Source organism: Schistocerca piceifrons, chromosome 5, assembly GCF_021461385.2.
Source record: "Schistocerca piceifrons isolate TAMUIC-IGC-003096 chromosome 5, iqSchPice1.1, whole genome shotgun sequence".
Taxonomy (NCBI): Eukaryota; Metazoa; Arthropoda; class Insecta; order Orthoptera; family Acrididae; genus Schistocerca; species Schistocerca piceifrons.
Genome location: NC_060142.1, coordinates 409811943 through 409836756, shown reverse-complemented (window position 1 = coordinate 409836756; position 24814 = coordinate 409811943). Strand labels below are relative to the sequence as shown.

General features: G+C 43.8%; 1 protein-coding gene across 1 annotated transcript in view; it reads left to right on the top strand.

Moving 5' to 3' along the window:
• LOC124799036 overlaps positions 1 to 24814 on the top strand; it is a 198208-nt gene that overhangs the window by 69474 nt on the left and 103920 nt on the right. The window contains exons 10-11 of the mRNA XM_047262573.1: positions 8478 to 8562; positions 18887 to 19022. Coding sequence (XP_047118529.1) covers positions 8478 to 8562; positions 18887 to 19022 — 221 coding nt within the window. The remainder of the gene's footprint in view (positions 1 to 8477; positions 8563 to 18886; positions 19023 to 24814) is intronic.

The window sequence follows — 24814 nt, the reverse complement described above, 5'->3', positions numbered from 1 at the left end:
ATCGTGTTTTAAATTAAACTAGTTATCTGAATACAGATACTTTGAGCTCGAGCTCTGACTGAAATACCTCAATAGCTCCAAAAGGCTCTTATACAACAGTATCGCCGGCCGGAGTGGCCGAGCGGTTATAGGCGCTTCAGTCCGGAGCCGCGCGACCGCTACGGTAGCAGGTTCGAATCCTGCCTCGCGCATGGATGTGTGTGATGTCCTTACGTTAGTTAGGTTTAAGTAGTTCTAAGTTCTAGGGGACTGATGACCTCAGATGTTAAGTCCCATAGTGCTCAGAGCCATTTGAACCTTTTTGAACAAGAATATCGAAATTAAGATGTGAAGTGTTTTCGTATTAGGGTTTGGGGGATTACTTCTTGGAAGCTACCCCCTAAAACTTATTACTTCACTACGAACAAGAGCTAGTTCTGACCACCAATACACTGCAGTAATGTTAGGATAATTTCCAAACAAGAAGTACACTCCTGGAAATGGAAAAAAGAACACATTGACACCGGTGTGTCAGACCCACCATACTTGCTCCGGACACTGCGAGAGGGCTGTACAAGCAATGATCACACGCACGGCACAGCGGACACACCAGGAACCGCGGTGTTGGCCGTCGAATGGCGCTAGCTGCGCAGCATTTGTGCACCGCCGCCGTCAGTGTCAGCCAGTTTGCCGTGGCATACGGAGCTCCATCGCAGTCTTTAACACTGGTAGCATGACGCGACAGCGTGGACGTGAACCGTATGTGCAGTTGACGGACTTTGAGCGAGGGCGTATAGTGGGCATGCGGAAGGCCGGGTGGACGTACCGCCGAATTGCTCAACACGTGGGGCGTGAGGTCTCCACAGTACATCGATGTTGTCGCCAGTGGTCGGCGGAAGGTGCACGTGCCCGTCGACCTGGGACCGGACCGCAGCGACGCACGGATGCACGCCAAGACCGTAGGATCCTACGCAGTGCCGTAGGGGACCGCACCCTCACTTCCCAGCAAATTAGGGACACTGTTGCTCCTGGGGTATCGGCGAGGACCATTCGCAACCGTCTCCATGAAGCTGGGCTACGGTCCCGCACACCGTTAGGCCGTCTTCCGCTCACGCCCCAACATCGTGCAGCCCGCCTCCAGTGGTGTCGCGACAGGCGTGAATGGAGGGACGAATGGAGACGTGTCGTCTTCAGCGATGAGAGTCGCTTCTGCCTTGGTGCCAATGATGGTCGTATGCGTGTTTGGCGCCGTGCAGGTGAGCGCCACAATCAGGACTGCATACGACCGAGGCACACAGGGCCAACACCCGGCATCATGGTGTGGGGAGCGATCTCCTACACTGGCCGTACACCACTGGTGATCGTCGAGGGGACACTGAATAGTGCACGGTACATCCAAACCGTCATCGAACCCATCGTTCTACCATTCCTAGACCGGCAAGGGAACTTGCTGTTCCAACAGGACAATGCACGTCCGCATGTATCCCGTGCCACCCAACGTGCTCTAGAAGGTGTAAGTCAACTACCCTGGCCAGCAAGATCTCCGGATCTGTCCCCCATTGAGCATGTTTGGGACTGGATGAAGCGTCGTCTCACGCGGTCTGCACGTCCAGCACGAACGCTGGTCTAACTGAGGCGCCAGGTGGAAATGGCATGGCAAGCCGTTCCACAGGACTACATCCAGCATCTCTACGATCGTCTCCATGGGAGAATAGCAGCCTGCATTGCTGCGAAAGGTGGATATACACTGTACTAGTGCCGACATTGTGCATGCTCTGTTGCCTGTGTCTATGTGCCTATGTGATGTATCTGACCCCAGGAATGTGTCAATAAAGTTTCCCCTTCCTGGGACAATGAATTCACGGTGTTCTTATTTCAATTTCCAGGAGTGTATATACGAAAAGTTGAACTACTGGAAGAATTTCCTTTTCTCTTTCCGTGGTTGAACTACCCACCAGTAAAGTTGTGGCCAGCACCTCAATTACATACGATATTACAGTGCCTGTGTTGTTCACATTTATGATGCAATATTCCTTTGGACACGCATGCATGTCCGAAGGAACAGGCACTGCGGCGACTACAGCCGTTTTCAAATATGCGAAATGAATTCGCAGTTGCGAATATGGTCAACCGTCAGCTTTATAATGGAGTGACCACAATGGAGATTTGTGCCGCGTCAGGACTCGAGCCCGGATTTCCCGCTTATCACTAGCAGTCGTCTTACCATTAGGCTATCCGAACACGCTCCATGGCCAGACCCAATCTTCCCCATGTCTTCAACCAAGTGTCAACACGCTGTTCTTTTACATTCAATATGTACGATGGTTGGAACTGACAAAAAGTGCGGATAATTCAGTAGAATTAGTGGCAACTATTTATTCACAGCCGATACAAAAGAGTTACAGGTTTGCACCTTTTACTGTCCTTCAAAGTGGTTACCAGCGTCGTGTAGAACCCGTTGCCAGCGATGTGGAAGGCGTAATATACCGTTAGCAGTGCCTGTACTGTTGATGGTGTGAATGGAGCCGTCTAAAGTTATGGTGATTCTCGTGTACGACTGTGATGGTGTTATCCTAACGCATTACGTTCCTCCACGGCAGACGGTCAATGCACAGTAGTACTGTTCGTTTCTGGAGCATCACCTGCGACCAGCTTTGCGAAAGAAGCAGCAGACACTTTCTGCGCAACCCACCCATCATTTTGCACGATAATGCGCGGGGGCATACAGCGCAAGCTGTGGCTGCTCTGTTCGGTCGATGGGACTGAGAAGTACTGTACCATCCACCATACCCCCCCGGACTGAAGTCCTTGTGACTTTGATTTGATTCCGAAGATGGAGGAACCACTTAGTGGAACTGGCTTCATAACTGTTCCAGAGATTCGACAGGCAGTAGACCGCTCCCTTCACGCCATCAACAGAACAGGCTCTGCTAACGGTATACTACGCCTTCCACATCGCTGGCAACGGGTTCTGTACAACGCTGGTGACTACTTTGAAGGACAAAAAATGGTTCAAATGGCTCTGAGGACTTAACATCCGAGGTCATCAGTCCCCTAGAACTTAGAACTACTTAAACCTAACCAACCTAAGGACATCACACACATCCATGCCCGAGGCAGGATTCGAACCTGCGACCGTAGCGGTCGCGCGGTTCCAGACTGAAGCGCCTAGATCCGCTCGGCCACCAGAGGCCGGCTTTGAAGGACAGTAACAGGTGCAAACATGTAACTCTTTTGTATCGGCTGTGAATAAATAGTTGCCACTATTTAAGTTCCAACCCTCGTATATTCCAGTAGAGAAGAGACATTTTAATTGGAAGTCGTATGAATTATGTACGATTAATTGAAAGCCATTTAGATTATGTATGATTATCTGTGACTCGACCACCATCACATTGCAGGTGCTAACGTTATACGACCATTTTTTGTCAATATTGCCACATACCATAATCAAACTCCATTAAATTAATAAAACCTGCCGATCTACATTAGTGCTCAGTTATGAGGGTAACGTAAGTGATTACCGGATCTAGTTGCTAGATTTCTATACTGATTTCTTACTCAGGAGGATTGTTTAAATGTGTAGTTTGGAATGCTATAGGCTTGCCTATCCTTTGGACAGACACTGCCGCCACATCAGGGGAAGGAGAAGCCAGGTGGAGTTGAGACCAGTATATTACGTTTGGCCAAAGCTCCGCTGGAGAGCACCATCCGTTCTTGCGTCCTAAATGACGGAAAGCTATTGTGTACTGTTTCTGAATTCGCGAGTCCGCTGGCGCCAAGGAGGTGCGTCGCGAGCTGACAACGACGGGGAGTACAGTCTCGGAACGCCCTGTGCCCTGCATGTAGCCTGTATCCTGGGAACCGCTAGGCTCATTATGGTGCAAAGAGAGGACTCCTGAAGTGGAACCAGAGTAGAGGTCCTTCAGCTCTTCTGTGCTTAAGGACACGCCACCCGCAGAATCCAGGCAGACGTCAAGTTAATTGAATTGTTTTCGACCCAACTAAGGAAAAGTAAAAGCAGCTACTGTGAATAATACACTGAGATGACAGAGTAATGGGACAGCGATAAGCACATATACAGATGGCAGTAGTATCGCGTACTGAAGTACAAAAGGGCAGTCCACTGGCGGAGCTGCCACTTGCACTCAGGTGATTCATGTGAAAAGGTTTCCGACGTGATGCTTGCCGCACAACAGGATTTAACAGACTGTCAAGGCGGAGTGTTAGTTGGAGCTATACGCATGGGACACTCGATACAGCAAATCTTTAGAGAATTCAATATTCCGAGCTCCACAGTGTCAGGAGTGAGCCGAGAATACCAAATTTCACCCCAAGGACAACGTCGCGGCCGATGGCGTTCACTTGACGACCAAGAGCAGGGGAAATTACGCAGAGCTGTCAGTGAACACAGAAGCAACACTGTGTGAAATAACCTCAGCAATCAATGTGGGCGTACGACGAACGTATCCGACAGGACAGTGTTGCGAAATCTGACGTCAATGAGCTCTGGCGGCAGACGACCGACGCGAGTGCCTTTGTTAACAGCACATCACCTGCAGCACTTCTCCTGGGCTCGTGACCATATCGACTGGACCCTCGACGACTGTAAAACCGCGCCTAGGCAGATGACTCCCGATTTCAAGTGGTAAGATTTGATGCTAGGGTTCGAGAGTGGTGCAGACCCCACGAAGCCATGAACCCAATTTGTCAACAGGGTGCTGTGCAAGCTGGTGGTGGTTCAAAAATAGTGTGGTGTGTTATGTTCAGCTACTTGGAGACCACTTTAAGCCATTCGTGGGCTGCACGTTCCCAACCATGTCACCAGGCCGCAATTGTTCGAGATTGGCTTGAACATTCTGGACAATTCAAGCGAATGATATGGCCACCCAGATCGCCCAACACGAGTCCCATCGACCATTTGGGGACATAATCGAGAGGTCAGTTCGTGCACAAAATCCTGCACCGGCAACTCTTTCACAATTATGAACTACTATAGAGGTAACGTAGTTCAATATTTCTGAAGGGCACGTCTAACGACTTGGATTGTTGCACTACCCCGTGCAAAAGAAGGTCCGAAGGATATTAGGAGGAATCCCATGACTTATCACCTCAGTGCATAAATAAATTCTTCAGTCGGAGAATTGAACTCGTTTGTGCGTACTTGGAGAAGGCCTGGTTGGCTGTAACATGAAATAGAGCAGATGGTGGGTGTCAGACATTGCATATTTCTAAGTTCCACCACTAACAAACCCAACAATTGGTTAACCGTATTAAAATTTAGTATGTAACGGAGATTGCTGGATCGTTAGAACGGACGTGATAGGTCGGCGCTCGAAAGAATCACTGTCATTTGTGAGCAAAATCATGAACAGGGCTCACACTTAACATATACAGTAAAAATCTATAGAACTTACTTCCAAACGAGATTCCCCAGGGGATGCTTTAGCCGACAGAGGTACCTCTACTCTGGGCTCCGAATGAGAGCATCCTTCGCTACACGCCGGACGACGTATAAATTTCTGCCACCAGAGCCGTCACTCGTGGGTAGCGATAATGTGTTATGATGAGCAATTTACATATCGAGTTATTGGATGTATGTGAAGATTTTAGATTGACATTAGGGTTTTCACCCTTTTTATTCAAGTACGTTTATTAGCAATCCTGAGCTGAATATGTGCTCAATCAAGATACGTAGCTGGTGCATACACGATTCTTTCCGTAGTTCTTTCTTTCCTCTCTGATTAACATTCGGGAATCACTGTGTGACTTCTGCGAAGTTAGTTGTTTTCCTAGGTGTTGTGTTGACTTCAAAACATTCACTTCCTCTCATTATCCCATCTTTGCCAAGGTGCTGGTATTTTAATCCCATCGTAATCTGTATCACGACTAAATGAACGTAACAGTTTCCTGTCTTCGTGCACTTGTGCTTAACTTGAAATCTACAGGGAATTGTAATGAATGGGGTTTTATAGTAACCGTTCGTTTGTTTGATGAACTCCCGATTTTTATCATCTTGTGAAATACAGCTACTATATTTTACATATGTTACGTCTAGTCCTGCTTAATAAATTCAGTTCACTAAATTATCTATTGCACGACACCTGCAGTGATCCAAAGAGGAGCGATCTGATTATCAATAATGTCGGAAGGTGCAGATCACTCAGGTGCATTGAGGCCTCAACCATAACCTCATATTAAGCAGACTCGGTCTCGCAGATCATAGGAAACTTCGTTACTCAAGGGACAACTTGTTGGGACCAGAAACTCAAGTAGGATCGACATCTGATTTCCTTCTTTAAATGTGCAAGGGCTCAGCTGCGAGAAAGTGGGGGCAGAGTGGGGAGAGTAGGCAGTAATTTGCCCCCTCGTTTGACTATTTTATAAACTGTTCATTTTCTTGACATTTTGTTTGCGGTCATATTGATTCGGAATGAAACTATTTCTAGACAGCATTTCCAGACATCTTAAATGCCGAGGTGCACATGTCGCTGCAATAAATGGTTCAAATGGCTCTGAGCACTATGGGACTTAGCTGCTGTGGTCATCAGTCCCCTAGAACTTAGAACTACTTAAACCTAACTAACCTAAGGATATCACACACATCCATGCCCGAGGCAGGATTCGAACCTGCGACCGGAACGATCACGCGGCGCCAGACTGTAGCGCCTAGAACCGCTCGGCCACTCCGGCCGGCTCGCTGCAATAACCATGTGCCTGTGTGACACGTGTCGTGCCAAGTCTGCTACTGCATTTCTTAAGTGTTACTCACTCATTGAACACATTATGATGAAAATGTGTCTTGAAATTAAACAGTTTATGAATAACACAGCTTTTATTATGAGTGTATCTCGAGATCTTGAAATTCGTTCTTACGTCAAGCTTCAGTCCACTCAGCTTACATGAACACACACACACACACACACACACACACACACACACACACCATTTTCATTTAACTTAGTCATTGTCCCATTCGATTTCGTTCGGTCGCCGTAAAGAGACCGCGCCCCCACATACTTATTCGCCGCATGATGCGATATGGCAGACCAACTGCCTACCCGTGTTTTCGACAGGCACCAAACGCTCACCACACTCCGTAACTCACGGGGGATTTGCACGCCATGTGGATCTTGGGCTTAGCGGAGAACGGTAGGGATAACTTCCGATCTATCGAAGCGCCATTGATATTTGTACGCTCACAAGGCCAACTAAAGCAAATGAGCGAGAGGGCTCAAAGGAAATTTGCTTATGAGGCCTCTGCAGGGGATTTGCCTTTTTTATGCACGCCTCCCCTATCTGTGTTACCAAATGGTTAATTCGGTTCATGGTCCATAGTTCACTGGGTATGGCCGAATGGTAGGTTGCTTATATAACGGTTTTCAGGTGCAGCAAAAATTTGAGTTGCTATGTTTCAAGTCATTACGGCCTTGTCGCAGTGGATACACCGGTCCCCGTGAGATCACCGAAGTTAAGCGCTGTCGGGCGTGGTCGGCACTTGGATGGGTGACCATCCGGGCCGCCATGCGCTTTTGCCATTTTTCGGGGTGCACTCAGCCTCGTGATGCCAATTGAGGAGCTACTCGACCGAATAGTAGCGGCTTCGGTCAAGAACACCATCATAACGACCGGGAGAGCGGTGTGCTGACCCCATGCCCCTCCTATCCGCATCCTCCGCTGAGGATGACACGGCGGTCGGATGGTCGCGGTAAGCCACTCGTGGCCTGAAGACGGAGTGCTATATTTCAAGTCATTATTGACCAAATTTAAAAATTTAAATTCCGTTCATAATCTACTCATTAAGAGGTATAATCATACATTAAATTTTTAACACAGCAAGACAAATATTACAACTGGAAATTGTATATAAGTCTTGAGGCAGCATTGCTCATGACACGCAGATTAACCAGACTATATTCACCCAGTATTTGTGAATGGGCGCAACTGGCGACTTCCAACAAATTTTCTACATAATTTCAAACATTTTAGAACTATTTTCCTTCTGACACCCTGCCCCTCCCCCTCACAAAATGGCGAAAGGATAAAGTTTGTCGATTATTACATTTTTATAGCATCAGGCATGACTTTTAAATTTATTGCTCCTTCACTACTAACTCTATTCGCAACATTTTGCACACCTTATCCATACATACCATTGTAAATACCTGCAAACTTATATCACTGTGCAACACATAGTTCAGGAGATAGATGCCATAAACACAGATATGCTTGAAAAATTAGCTTGTGCTTAAAACAGAGTACAAATTACCCATACTACATCCATCCAGTATTTCATATTGAGAGCACTTTGTACACAATTTCAATCCTTTTGTAAACTTTTTGTCGTTTACCTTCTCTTCAAATACTTAACAACTTAACTCATTATTTTGTGAAACAATGTGGCCTTCGAATTCTTCTTTATGCGGGGATTCGATTCTTTAAAAAATTTGCATTTTCTCGACGAAACTAAAACGATAACGAATGTATTACTGTTGCAGAGGACGTGCTTTCCCGCGCTGACGTGGACGTCATTGGCCGCGCCAGGCTGCACATGCCACAAGGTGTGCTGCTAACTTCAGAACTGTAAGTATTAAACGTTTTCTTCAGGACATTACATCAATTTAGATACCCGTAACAGTCGTTTCACAACACTTTGCATATAGAATTACGGATGGTTTGCTTACTTTTAAGCATTTCCCATGAAGTATTCCATGAAATTCTCTGCGAACTACAATTTGCTGTCACTATATATCGGCGCAGAGTCTTGTGACGGTATTTACTTGTCCACTGGCAAAAAAGCACACTGACAAGGGAAGCGTGTCACCTCGCACGCTCAGAACGCACGAAAATGTATTTATCATATAAGCCTCTCATCCCGATAACAGTGTTAGGAGACATTCATAAGCAAAACTGCACTTCCTACCGCGGGAGACGTTTGAATGATGACCCATTCCAGGGCTAAAAAAAGAAAACTCCACTCGGCCCTTCGAGCAACACCTCAGTGGAGAGCTGGGGTTTATCCGTTTCACGATACTTGAACGACCTCTAAAGTGAGGAACCAGAACCAACAACCAGCTAGTGCTGTTAAGCGACTCTGCAAGGCTTAGGGTTATACGTGGTTTACAACGTACTTAGAAATGCGTCCCTGTTCAGCTTCATGCACGCTAAAGTATTACTTCATATGGAGACCATAATCTAAATACAGTAAGTGAGAACCCTTAACCGACATAAGATACATCGGTCATTAACTACGCTTCAATTTGGGATTACTTTAAGGCCTCTAAAGGTGAACTGCAAATGACAGCCACTAACAGATTAAAAAGAGAAAAACAACATTAATACTACAACAAAGTTAATCTCCTGGATACTCCCATAAATGTCCAACTTAACAACATCGAAAACCAGTAACCCCCCAGATAAAACTAATCTGGAAACCCACTGAGACACAAACAATTGTTCAAACTTAATAGTAAAATAATAAATATAAGCACCAACAACTAACGACATATTAAAAGAAATTGGTGATCTAAGCTTACTCAATTCCGGATGCGCTGGAATATAAAGACGAGCAACGTCACTCTGTTACTGTTTATAAACACACAATAAGGAAATTCTTGCAACCAAAGGCATGCCCCTTCAACTGATACGCTTATATGGGAATCGAACCAACTCCTCATGAGTATTTCTACCAGCGACGGACTTGTACCAGTAAAATGACAGCGATGTATAATCGCACCATATTTAATGGCTGCCAAACGAATCGGTGCATCACTTAACACTACTTTGCAAAACCATTGTAAAATTTACAGTTACAGTAGGGTATAAAAAAGGCATTTTGTACTTAATCTGTATGTACCTAATAATTGTAATCAGTTAATGCGCAACCAATAAATTATATTTTGTAAGAGGTCCATGATTAAGGAATTTATTGCTAGCGCACTCGAGCAGATGTAATTTCAATGGATTGCTCTGTTCATGTGCTGCCTGCGATATGTAAGCTATAAGAGAATCTCAGACCAAAGAGCAGTGTTGACTGCAGTAGGAACTGTGTGTTAGTAGTAGTAGTAGCTAGCAGTCGTGTGAATCGAGTTGGCTGGGCAGGTCGTGTAGAGCGATGGCGGAGCCTGAGCGTTGTAGTGTAAGGTAAAAGCAGCCTCGCGCATATGTAGCACTGTTATATCAAGTCCATGTAAATGTTTTTAAAAAAATCTCTTAGTAATAATCTTTCTCATAAAAAGTAACTTTTGACAATCATTCATTTCAATTTAAAGAATTTACTAATTTCTCCAAACCTTCGTCATCCCGATTATTGAAAAGAAATATCAGTTCTTTCTTTTTATACATGACAAATCTATCGGCCAGCATTGCACTGAGCTGCGCCAGAAAAATTTCTTATAGGAGCAGAAATATATACGCGTTATCCGGCGACCTAATTGAAGTAAGATTTTTCAATTTATTCAGAATGAATTTTCAGGGCCATGACGCAGCACTGCTGACGTCCAAAATTTCCCAGTTTAAATTCACAGTCAATTATTGAAAGGTTATAAGTGAGTCGCAATATAATTGAGAGGTTAGTCACATTTTATTATTGATAGGTTACGCAATTTATTTTTTGGGAGGTTACACTAAATGTGAATATTATTCATAATATTTATTTTGTGGGAAGGTTACAATCTTCCTTTGAATAAAAAGTGGATTAGTAATATTTGGGTTGGTTTAGTAGCAATATAACATTTCATCCCCTCAGTATAGTAGTGTTAAAACATATAAATATTTAAAGAACAGCTAGAGCTACGCAAACCACAGAATAACATTGTCAAACGAATTCCTCTTAAGGAAAAGCACACAGGTACAACAAACATCGCTAAGAGTGGCAAATTCTTAGTCCCTGCTTGTATTCGTTTAATAACACCTAACGTCAACAGAAAAACACAACAATGTTGAACCTGCCAATATGACAGCTGGAAGCGTATTGTAGTAATCAATGATCTCTATCTACGCGGTTCTTTCGTGGACATCGACAAGAAAACATCAGAAAACAAAACCACTCACTTCAACTCATCATCATCATTTCCTTGGGCCTTTGTCCCACTCCAACGCGGGGTCAGTTATGTTACTATGGATTTGGCAATTTTAGTGTCAGAGGGTGGCCGAACGCCCTTCCTGTTGCCACCCCGTACCCCCCAGGACAGAAGTAGTATACGCCAGCTGTCTGCGTCTAGTGTAAGCCACGAAATGGTGGAAACGTTTTCAAATGTCTGCGAGTCGTGTAACTGAGGCAGGACGTGGGGACCAGCCCGGTATTCACCTACTGGGATGTGGAAAACCGCCTAAAAACCACATCCAGGCTAGCCAGCACACCGGCCCTCGTCGTTAATCCGCCGGGCGGATTCGATTTGGGGCTGGCGTGCCTACCCGAGTCCAGGAAGCAGCGGATTAGCGCTCTCGGCTAACATTGGGGGTAAAACCGCTCACTTTAACTCTCAAAGACAATACAGTGTCGACAGCCCACGGCACAGACCACCGCGAAGGCTGCGGCCGACTCACTGGCCATTCTCCTGGATAACGCAAAGGGCACTGCCTGCTTACCCACTACGCAACAGTTTGAACAGTTTGAAACAGCGGGTCTTTTAAATTAACGCTGCAGCACACTATGGCAGATGGTCGGTGGAAAATGGCATACAGCACAGTGGGAAATTTGGTACTGTAAAGAAACAAAATATCGATATATGGGGCCAGAAACACACATATTTCAGCGTTGTGACATGTTGATGTATATTTGCAGGCTGAAGCGATGAATGAAAATTTGTACCAAGAGTGGGATTCGAACCCAGGTGTCCTGCTCACTAAGCAGATACGCTAACCACTACACCATCTTAGCAAAGTGAGTTTCGACAACTGCATGGATTGCCCTAGTATGCCACCCTCTGCAATCTAAATTACCATTCACACTTCAGGTCACTTGGCATTTCCCTTAAATTCGAAAAGCATTAAATTTGGGTTGATTAGGGGGAATACTACAGTAGTGTGCGCAGTTGTACAACGCCACTGTGCCAGGATGGCGTAGTAGTTAACGCATCTACCTAATGAACTTGAGAAATGATTTCGAATCTCGGTCTCGGTACAAATTCTCACAACTGCATGGTCTACCCCCCTCAGTTCAGATTGCCATTCACGCCTCAGCCCATTTGGCACTCCTCCAAACTCGAACAGCATTGAATTTGGTTTTTTTTAGAAAGGTGTACTAGGATATTCCTTGCAGTTGTAAAACGCCAATGTGCCAGGGTGGCATAGTCGTTAACGCATCTGTCTACTAAGCAGCAGATGTCGATTCGAATCCAGAGCTTGGTAATAATTTCCGTTTGTCTCTTCGGTCTCCATATATACATCATAGATGTTTGAAACTTGAAAAGTTCTCTGGAAACGTATAGTTTCATTTGACATATTGCTGTGTTTCCCTCTGCTGAAAATGATTCTGCTATCTGAAAAACAAACTTTTTCTACTGACCTAGTAGTATTGCGCAGCTGAAATGGAACAGAACGTATACACGTTTGACTACAAGCACTTTTCAATAGTCACATCACTTTTGCAATGAAGCAGCCCAATATAAAATGCCACACTAATTATGTTTTGAAACGATGGTATTGGTTGCCTTTTGCCAAGCATATTGTAGCAGATGGTTATACTTCAATGCAGGATGTTGATGATATATCATGTATCACACAGCGAAGCCTGATGATGGAATGACAATCGGGTAATAACTTTACTTGTGGTTTTTCATATTAAGAGTCTTGTAGTTTGTTGTTCGAATAGCATAATTATTTTAAGCAGAGGGAAATACAGCAATAAGTCACAACTTTGTGTGTTTTTGGCTCTGTTATATTGATATTTTGTTCCTTCCCAGTACGTAAGTTCCCTTCTTAGCTACGGAATGGGTAATCATTCAAATGCCTCTCCCAGTAAGACGCACAGTTCTTCATTAGAAAAATAGTCCAGTGGAGTTAGGAGGAGGATATTGGTGTTTAACGTCCCGTCGACAACGAGGTCATTAGAGACGGAGCACAAGCTCGGATTAGGGAAGAATGGGAAAGGAAGTCGGCCGCGCCCCTTCAAAGGAACCATCCCGGCATTTGCTTGGTGTGATCTAGGGAAATCACCGAAAACCTAAATCAGGATGGCCGAACGCGGGGTTGAACCGTCGTCCTCCCGAATGCGAGTCCAGTGTGCTAACCACTGCGCCACCTCGCTCGGTCCAGTGGAGTTAAACCTAAAAATTATACAAATCGGAAATAATTGCTACAAAAGGTTTTATTATTTTAACGGCTTCATTTGTGGCCCAATATGGCTGTCCTAGGTTTCCCACACGGCGGAGTTGTGGAAAAGTGGTGGGGGGGGGGGGGCAAAAATTTACCCGAAAAAGGGGTATTTTTCCGGTTTTGTGATTATATCTCGTAAATGACTCACAATATAGAAAATATAGTGGAATTAAAAATTGTAGGGCATGAAATTCTACGTTGAATGAGACCACCCGCATGTTTTTTGGACCACCCGTTCCATACTAGTGCTCTTCAAAACTGGACCAGTTTTACATGTTGATGAAACATTTTCGTTTCAAGTCTGCAGCTCGTGGTCGTGCGGTAGCGTTCTCGCTTCCCACGCCCGGGGGGTCAGGGATTTTCTCTGCCTCGTGATGACTGGGTGTTGTGTGATGTCCTTAGGTTAGTTAGGTTTAAGTGGTTCTAAGTTCTAGGAGACTGATGACCATAGATGTTAAGTCCCATAGTGCTCAGAGCCATTTGAACCATTTTTTTTTTTTTTTTTTCGTTTTAACCCCTGTGTTTTGGTAATATCGTTGAAACTACTCATTTATCAATAAAGTGGTTCCTACAAACGATATAGAGGAATAAGTTCTGCGTTTGATGAGACCAATAGTGAAATGGACCACCCGTTTCTGTACGGCTAAGTTTGTACTTTCATTGCTTTGCATGTAAGCTACTTCACATTTACAAATCTAGGTCTCTAGATCAGTTTTATGCAGAGAACTCAAAAATAACATTATCATGAGTAAAGATTGAAAAAAAATTTAAAAAACTGTTCAAAGTCAGGGGTAAATTCCGTGATAAGAAATTTGAGGTCAACTTTGGCAATCCCTTATTAAACGGCAAAGCCTTTTTGCCTTTGTGTATATGTTCTGCTTGGCAAGCCAGTGTAATAATGACAAAAGTGTATCTTTTGTAACTCCTAAGGTAATCGTCCAGAAAGTTACCTTCAAAAAAATCAGAACCCTACATTTGACCAAATTTGGAGGCAAATATATTTTATATGGGTCACCTCTGATTTTCATTTAAAATGCACTATTTGGAGGAGCAGCTTTTGCTTTGCTAGAATATTGTGCATAATGTGAATGTGCAGTTTAACAAGACACTACAGCGGAAGTGCGACAAGTGTGGTGTTCGATAGCTACCCAGACGTCCTGCCCACCAAGAACATCAAATATGCTGAGCGCCTCCGCCGAAACAAAAGAAACACTGCTCCTGAGGTAATCTTTACCGAGTTGATGATGGTGACTACGACTCAGGAGCAATTCCTTTCCAATGACAGAAATAAAGCACGTCTCCTTAGTTTGCTTATTTCGAGGCTTGAAGATGAAGGCTTCTCAGTAAAGTAAGCTAATGAAGACGCAGACCACCAAATTGTTGCCACAGCGCTTGAGGCATCACAGGAACATGAGAAGGTTGTGGTTGTTGGTGAGGATACGGACCTTCTCATCATGCTCAATGCCCTAGCCACACCATCAGCAAATATATATTTCTTGAAACCTGGAAGAGGAAAGACCTCATCAAAAGTATTTGGTTCCAGCAGTTTCAAATTGGCAAACAACATCAGAAGGCCACTCATATTTCTCCACTCCGTAAGTGGATGTGACACAACTCCAGCACTCTTCGGTCAGGGCAAGAAGAAGGTGGTCAATCTACTGGTCAAAAATAAATATCTTCTGGAAGATATCAAACTTTTCTTAGAGCATGAGACTCAAGCTGAAGGTATTGTCGAAGCTGGCCTCCGATTTGTAACAACCCTCTATGGAGGTACGGCAGGAGACACTTTAGACAAGTTGCGATTCGATCTGTTTTCCAAAGCGACTGTGAAATACAGATTCACCCTAGCATCCCTACCACCAACGACGGAAGCAGCTCACCAGTGTTGCTTGAGGACCTACTTACAAGTACAAATGTGGATAGGACACGAGACGGATCCGCTCCTCTGGGGATGACAAGCTTCAGAGTTTGGTCTTGGCCCCGTTCCTACCTCCAAAGAATCAGTTCCACAGTCTCTTCTCTCAACAATTTCCTGAAAATGCAACGAGGGCTGTGCAGGTAGTTGTGTGTGTCGGAAGGGTGCTATTAAGTGCTCATTAATTTGTGTCAACTGCAAGGGGAACTCACGCACTAACTCCCTGCAACCAGATGAAACGGACGAACCAGATGTTGACGAAGACCTGGACTGTATATATGAGGTGATGAAAATTACTGACTTTGAGGAGCCGAGTCGTGCAATGACAGTCAGACGTCGACGTATGTGAAATTTGTGTACATACCTACTTTTACCCTTTTCATCTCATACATTTATGTAAAATTTTGTAATTACGGAATATAATAACTACTACTTAATTTCAAGGAGTGTCTATCACTTCCTGCCGCCTTCATATGAGTTGAGTGAGTATCACTATATTATATCGAGGGTTAAGAACGGAGACCACGTATCTGACAAAAAGACAAATTTTACAGGGTAGCTAAAAAATATACCTTTTTAGTAAATATTTTGATTGCTTTGATTTTTTTGTTTAGAGCATAATCATTTATTACTCTCAGGTTGTGCGTTGTGTTTTTTGCATAATTTTGTTATAACATATATTTCTTCAACTTGCAAGTTTTTTTTGAGCCAGGACTTTTTCTGACATCTGTCAGATACGAGGTCTCATTTCTTAACCCTCGATATATGAAAAACTTTTTTAATATTATTTTTCAAATTTTACAAAATTTTAATATTTTATTCTATCACTATATTAAATAAGTACAAGACAATGGGTTGCTATTGTTCTGTTTTTAAAAAGTGTACATAAGAATTACTGAAGAACTACATTTGAAATTGTCCTCATTGACAGTGAGAAATGGTCCAACTTTAATGAGGAGCTGTACACAATTGGGTGGGCCAATAAATTCACTTTTGGTTTCATCGAATGCAGAATTTATCCGTCCATATCTTTTTTATGAACGACATTATTGATAGGTGGGTTAGTTTCAACGATATTACCAAAAACAAAGGTTAAAACGAAAATTTTTCATGAACATGTAAAATTGGTCCAATTTAGCACTAGTATGGAAACGGGTGGTCAAAAAAATATGCAGATGTTTCATTCAATGCAGAATTTCATGCCCTACAATCTCTAATTCCACTATGTTTTCGATATTGTGAGTCATTTACGAGATACAATCACAAAACCGAAAAAAATACCCCCTTTTCGGGTACATTTTTGCCCCCACCACTTTTCCACAACTCCGCCGAGGGGGAAAACCTAGGATAGTCATATTGGAACACAAACGAATCCATTAAAACAATAAAACCTTTTGTATGCTTTTGAATGATAATTCTACTGGACTATAATTCATGCGACTGTTCTTGGGAAGCGCTGTTTATATTCTAAGCACATTTTCATGCACTTCTCTTGTGAGCTGTCCTATTGAAGACTCCGTCGGCGCATGCACGGTATACCAGACTGTCACTGCGCATGCGTTGTTTGAACGCATGAGCTTCTTCAGCAGCTGTGTGCCCTGTTCCCAGCACCTTCTGTAGTGAAATCTCGCCTCATCGACAGACTCCACACCGTTAAATAGCAGAACGGCGCCAGATACGCAGAGAACGATGTTTCTAGTACGATGGGGTGCCGTGCGGTCTCTAATTGGAAACGGCATCGTTCCGTGCGTTTTACCGTGTGAAGGTGATCGATCAGATACCGATGATGCGAGCTTCCATCACAGAGGGCGCGCGGAAGCCCGTGACAGAAGCGCAATCGTTCAAGCGCCGTACAAGCAATGACAACTCAATATCTCACGCATGCGCCAGCAGGATCTTAAATGTGGAAGCTCAGTACACTTTCGCCAGTGTACATCTAAAGATGGCTAGAAGACTCTGAGCCGACATATCGTGGCAGCATGTTACTATACCATATGGCAATGCGCCCGACTTTTCACTGAATAAATATGTACTTGTTCATATGCTTCATTATTTATTAGATTAGGAATTATTTTCTTATTTATCACCCTGTCAGAATGTCAGACAATGGTGATTATTCAGCAGTGTAGATACTACTTTAATTTATATCTAATTTGCGATTATGAATACGCTCTTTTATTGTAAATTATCGGTTTATGTTCACTTGCTGGGGCAGCAATAGCAACCGCTTGACAAGTTTCTTAAGAGGTGTGCTTGGAAAGTTTTAAGAATGGGTACGCTACTGCTTGGTTCAGCGGACAGGTACACGGATGGTGGGGAATGAGTCATTGCCTTGTTCTTGAACTCCCTCTGACAGGAACTGCGTTTCCTTTAGTCAGTTCGTTGTGGCAGCTGGCTGAGTGTGGGTCTCTTGGGGCTCGTTGCCGGATTCTGTGTGCGTGAAAATGGACATAAAATGGAGCAACGAGTTTGCGTAAGATTTTGTTTTAAAACCGGGAAATCAGCTTCTGAGAATTACGAACTATTAAAAAAAGCTTTTGGAGATAATTGTATGAGCCAGTCAAACGTTTTTGCCTGATTCAATAGATTTAAAAATGGCCACGAATCATGTGAAGATGAACCACTATCCGGTTGTCCTTCCACCTCAAAAAACGAACGAAAATGTTGTGAAAGTTCGCTACTTAGGGAGATGGCTGATGAACTTAATTTAAGTTTCAATGCAGTTCAGTCAATTTTTTCTGAAGATCTGAATATGCGTCGGGTGTTCGCAAAATTCATTCCAAAAGTGTTGTCAAGTGACCAGAGACAACACCGACTTGAAGTGTGCCAAGAAGTGATTAATCAGATTAAAAATGACACAGATTTGTTAAATAGGGCAGTTAAAAGCGACGAATCGTGGGTATGTGTATATGATCCTGAAAACAAAGTACAGTCTTCACAGTGGAAAACTTCAGGTTCACCGCGACCGAAAAAAGCATGGCAAAGTCGGTCGAAGGTAAAGACAATGTTGGTGATATTTTTCGATTCTACCGGTATTGTGCATCATGAATTTACCACTGGAGGACAAACGTTTAACCAGGAATACTACAAATGTGTCCTTGAGCATTTGCCCGAAAAGGTGCGGAAGAAAAGGCCTGCATTGTGGAAAGACAAAAGTTGGGTGCTACACCATGACAATGCTCCGGCTCATCGTGCCTTCTCCATCGTTGAATTTTTGACCAAATTCAAAATTCCTGTGCTTCCACAGCCGCCATATTCCCCTGATTTGCCCCCTGCGGACTTCTACCTGTTTCCTAAATTGAAATTTTTCTGAAAGGGAAGCGATTTGACTCGATTGAAGACATCCAGGCAGATACGGAGAGCGTCCTTAACACACTCCAGAAAAAAAAATTTCCAGGAATGTTTCCTAAAGTAAAAACACCGTTGCAGTCAGTGTGTTCAGTCAGAAGGGGTCTATTTTAAAGAAGATGCATCACAGTAGCATGTAAGTACCACCATTGTACAATTACAAGCCATTCTTAAATCTTTCCAAGCACACCTCATATGTGTCTTTCACAAATGAATCTAGAGCTGTAGGATGTGAATGTAAAACCTATTACTCAAACTTACACATAATGTGTGTAGTGCAGGACAACAACAAGACGTTTACTAAATGTATCAAGTACCATGTTTCAGGTCCAGCGAAACAAATACGACGACTACCATTCTGAGCCCCAACATCCAGAGGGCGGCATTGGCTCCTTGGGTGTGGATCGTTTTGGTGGTGGTCGCCCTGCTCATCTATGCTGCTATAGTGGCCGTCCTTTATAAGGTACTTACTTTAAAGCAAGCTCATGATTTTGCTGTGAATGTGGTATCATACAGTTGTTGATATCTCGAAAGATAGGGGGTGCTAATGTCTAATGTTGCTAGAGGTAATTGGTAATATCCCATTAGTTAGTCCACATCTTACCGTTTTACGTTTTCTTGAGTATTAGTTTAGCCTCCCCCTCCCCCCCTCCACCACCACTACCACCACCCCCCTCCGCTGTGCAACAGTCATATTCTCTGACTGTACCTTCTCTCTGGCCAGTCAGTAGGATGGTTGCCATGTTGTCGACGTGGCTTTTTCTCTAGGGCATTGCTTATTTGAACCATTTTTACATCTTTCCCACACCTTTTCCGCTAACATGTGTTCGACATCAAGGACTGGGACAGATCTACATATATTTTCCAAATTTTTAAGTAATGCCTGTACGAGGAAGGACGTCCATTGTAGCGCACTTTCTACGTACTGTGCAATTCTGTCTGAAGCACCTCTTATGTGAGTGGTCGAATTAGGCGCCAAAAGTCGAACACGGGAGCCAGTCTGTTGTAGGGGGGTCGATAAGTACCCGAGAGGTCGCAGCTCCCTAAAAATGTAGGGAACGCACTGTTCATGCCAGCGCTACTAACTCCTGTTGCGTACCTTGGAATATGTGCCTGTCGAATTTGGGGCACACGGACTCCAAGAAATGGTTACCACTTCAGGCAGCCATTGCTGTGACGGGGTGGCATCCATGGGGAGAAGACCTAACTGGAGTGTGTGACGCCATGGTGGATGATATGCGATGAAGAGGATCAAATTTTTGCACAAGGCCCCAGAAGTCTCATCAGACAGAAAGAATCGGTTCAGTGCGGAATGTTACAACCTAAAGGCTTTCCCTTACCTGGCCATGTCATGGGAGGAAAATCAACTCTCGATATTTTGTCCATTTTAATCTCCAGAAAAGTCTTAGACCAGCTGCTTCAGTATTGCAGTGGGAGAGGAAACCTCGTGTTGCGAGTCCTGTAAAGGCGTCGGTTCGAAGGCTGAAAGAAAGCATCCATAGCGGTTTTGTTTGTTTCTGAACGGTATACGATAGCAATCCGGGAATATGCAAATATCAGTATTATGGAGGAGAAAGATGGAAGATTAGGGTTTGTCGTTTAATGAACAACGGGCTTCTTTAAAGTTAAAACTGGGAGAAGAATGGACATCTGCTCTCAAAATAGTGGACAATAAATTCAGATGTAACAAAGGTTGCGACTTGATTGCTCACTCATTGCAACTTCGCTCCTCTAGCTACGTTTAAGTTCGATCAGTAGCGGCTAGTGACTGGTACAATTTATTAAGCATATCCATTAAGTTGTTTTAGAACACTTGAATGTTTATTCAATATAAACACAGAAATCTGCAACCAGCTAGTTTTTTCAAATGTTTCGAATCTTCTCAAGCTCGTCTTCAGATGATGCAGAGGAAGTTAAATGACTATTTCATAGCGTAATGGTGGGAGCTGTCTCTGTGACCATAAGATGTAACATGCTTAACATGCTTTAAAATATCATCATTAATATTATTTATAGGGCGATTTGGACCAAAAAATGAATTCTGTGCTTTCTGTGACAGTATTGGCGACTTTGTTATTAATATATATGTACCAGCTTCCATTGTGATTGACAGTTGGTAACACATCACTCACTTTTCACAGGCAACTTACATAAATATCGATGGTTACGAAACATAGCCAGCATGCAGCATGTACGATACAGCAGGTGCTTGTTACAAAGAACTTCGTAGGAACGAATAATGTTGTACGTTAGTAAGAGACACTATGCGGTCGACGCTTAAATCAAAACTAACAGTAGCTTGAATGCCCAAAAACGAAATAAAAGAAAGATATAATATTTGCGAAAAATTGTATCTCTTTCTTTGTACATGAAATTTACACTTGAAAGCAACAGGAACAAAACTTCAAATGAACTATTGTCTTGTTTTGTATTCTTACATTAATATGGTCTGGAATATTAGTGAAACCATATAATCCTTATTGCAGCTAAAGGTAATATGTTATGAGTTGTATGGATTAGTTTATCTGTAACAGCAGGATTGTGAAAGACATAAAGAAACGAACATTATAATGTCAGTTGCCTCCAGTAATGGATGCAATCCTGCTGTAGTAGGTACACTAATCCATACAACAAAATTAAACCAACCCACCTAGCTTGTAGGTGAAAAATCATTACAAAGTTGCTTTTCTTTCCGAAATTGAGCTGCCTTTAGTGTTGCCTTGTACGATAAGCAATTCAGACAAGAAGAGAAGCTTTTAGAATGTGATGCTGTAGGAGTATGCCGAAAATTAAATCGGTGGATTAGTTAACTAATGAGCAGGTACTGAATCTAACTGAGGAGACAAAAATGGCACAACTTAAGGAACTAATAGGCTGTGAGAAAGCGTCGTATGACATCATGGAATCGTCCTTTTGGTAATAGACTGAAGTGTGGGGAGGAAAAATTGTAGAGTGAGATCAAAGGTTGGCTGAAGCTTCATATGGATGTTATTCGCACATTAAGATGATTTTCCCGGATAGTTCAACACTGTGAACTACAGCAAAACAGTCTGCGTACTAAGGACAACAATATCAACAATGAAACTTCCTGGCAGATTAAAACTGTTTGCCGGATCGAGACTCGAATTCGGGACCTTTGCCTTTCGCGGACAAGTGCTCTACCATCTGAGCTACCAAGCACGACCCCGTCCTCACAGCTTTACTTCTGCCAGTATCTCGTCTCCTCGGTTTTAATCTGCCAGGAAGTTTCATATCAGCGCACACTCCGCTGCAGAGTGAATATATCATTCTGGAATATCAACAAGAACAACAACAAAAACATCTGCTACGTGAAATGAAATCAGTTTCCAATATGAATTTCCCATGGAGTGTGAAGAAAATAAACCGTATAAACAATGATTTATCGTCGGTGTTAATCCTGAACGTTGACTCGGAAGAGTGGTGCAAAGGCGACTGCGTCCACTGAAAGTAATGTCAGAAGCCAATAAAGTTGGCGTTTGTGTTGTTCTTTATAAATGGTGATTCAAACCACTTCACCCATGGTCCGTTTCTTTTCTGTTGTGTTTAAGTGCGTGGGTGGTTCGATGCTTCATCGTGGCAGATCGACGTATGAACGATGAAACTCCGTGTTTAGCAGTTATCGACTAACAGGAAGAATGTGTGGCGGTCGATGTTGTGACAGTGGAGGTGATACTATTACTACAGTTAACTTGACCTTATAGTTAACACACATTCATAGTTCTCCTATGTATATTCAGTAATGTCCATCGGAGGGACAATTCTGAGTTACCAAGAGAAGGTGCTCGAAGGTAGGAGGCAAAAATGAATCGGTACCAAAGCAGGTGTGCAGAAAACATGATTCAGAGTAGTTGATGCCCTGTGATGTAAGACGCGCAGTCAAATGAAAACCGAACTCCCACCACAGTTGGACAATGATTTGATTCCGTTCAAAAGCAAGCACCACACGCGTTAAAACGTTTATCCTTCTGGGAGACGAGACAATCAGTTCCTGTTTCTCAGAACGCGGTGGACTGCTTTGACGGTTCTACAATCGCATCCATTCTTGCACTTCCTCGTCTGACTGAAACCAACGTCTACACACAGTATTCTACAGGTCGGCGAAGATGTAAGAATTACACGGTGGAAGATCCGGGCTGTACGGGGGATGTTGCAGTGCTTCCCAACCTAATCTCTGAAACGTACCCTTCTCTCGATTGGCAGTATAAGGACGGACGTTATCGTCCGACAGCGTTCCTGAGCGTTTTGGCTCTATGGTGCGTCGCAGTTTCTGCAAAATGTCTTCATAGCGCCTCAAAAATGTCTCCATACCGTAGCGGACTGATTGTGGTTCCACGCTCAAGGAACTCAACGAGCGGAGGGCCTCTGCAGTCGAAGAAAGAGGTCATCGTATTCTTACCGGGACTGAGGTGAACAGTTTTGGATTTCTTTTGTTGGAGAGATGTGAAATATTTCCTCTGTTCGCTTTGCCGTTTGCTCTCGGACTGTTGAAATCCTGTCCAGCAGAATCACCCTGTTGCACTAAAACACCCGCCCGCACACTGCCAATCGGACGAAAGCTATGATTCAGCGGTTTGGTTGGGAAACACTCCACCATCCTCCATACAGCCCGGATATTTTACCTTGTGATTTTACATCTCCGGCGACATGAAGAAAGACATGCGCGGACATCGGTTTCAGTTGGACGAGGAAGTGCAAGAGTGGGGTGCGGTAGAGACCCCTCAGCGGCCGATTGCGTTCCATGAAACAGAAATTGACCGTCTCGTCTCCCAGTGGGATAAATGTCTTAAAGCATGTGGTGATTACTTTTGAATGGAACCATTACCTGGTAACGTTGTGGCGAGTGTTGGGTTTTCGTTTGACTAGCCCTTTAACGTAGTGCTTTCTTTGACCGTGCAAACTGCTTACTATATTGGCAAACAAATTTAACTGCTCTTTCATTCATCGTCAGTAGAAAATTTGAAAGCTTAATCTGAATTTTTCTTTGTTTACTTATATGATGGACACAGCTCAAGCCCGCATCTCGTGGTCGTGCGGTAGCGTTCTCGCTTCCTACGCCCGGGTTCACGGGTTCGATTCCCGGCGGGGTCAGGGATTTTCTCTGCCTCGTGATGGCTGGGTGTCGTGTGCTGTCCTTAGGTTAGTTAGGTTTAAGTAGTTCTAAGTTCTAGGGGACTGATGACCATAGATGTTAAGTCCCATAGTGCTCAGAGCCATTTGAACCATTTTTTGACACAGCTCACCTGACGTTGTTGATGGTCATGTGTGAAGTTACAAAGTATATCTGCAAAACAAGAGCCTACAGACATGTGGAATATGTTTTTCATCAATGAAGCTGAAATAATTTCGCAGTGATCGCGGAAGTGAAGTTACACAATAAATCTGCAAAACAATGTACTTAACGAAATTTTCGCAATAGTTGTGATGTGAACACAACAAGCGTAACTAGGACAGATCTTACAAGAAATGTACATGTTCCTTTTCACGGTCCAGATATCAAAGTGTGTTAGTATAAAATGTTTAACAGATCAGAAACCAAAATACTGTACGGAATTGTTGACAAATGCCAGAAGATAGTCATACAGACCAAAACTAGCAGCACATTTTAATCACATTTATAAAGTAGCTGATGGTGTGGCTGCGTAAGTACGAGGGTTGCCCAAAAAGTAATGCATCGCATTTTTTTCTTCAACAATTTTTTATTGAACATAATGAGAATTACACACACGAAAGAATGGTGTTTTATCTACATACCCTATTTTTCCACATAATCTCCATCCGATTCTATGGCCTTCCTCCAGCGCGAAACAAGGTCGTGTATGCCCTGTCGTTACCAGTTCTTGTGTCCGCCCTGGTAGCTCAGTGGTCAGCGTGACAGACTGTCAATCCTAAGGGCCCGGGTTCGATTCCCGGCTGGGTCGGAAATTTTCTCCGCTCAGGGACTGGGTGTTGTGTTGTCCTAATCATCATCATTTCATCCCCATCGACGCGCAGGTCGCCGAAGTGGCGTCAAATCGAAAGACCTGCACCAGGCGAACGGTCTACCCGACGGGAGGCCCTAGCCACACGACATTTCCATTTTTACCAGTTCTTGTCCTGGTGGCGGAGCCAGTGCTTCACTGTGTAAATCGCCTCACCATCGTCCTCAAAGTGTCTTCCACGAATGGCATATTTTAATGGTCCAAACAAGTGGAAGTCCGAGGGGGCTGGGTCTGGGATGTAGGGTGGATGGGGTAA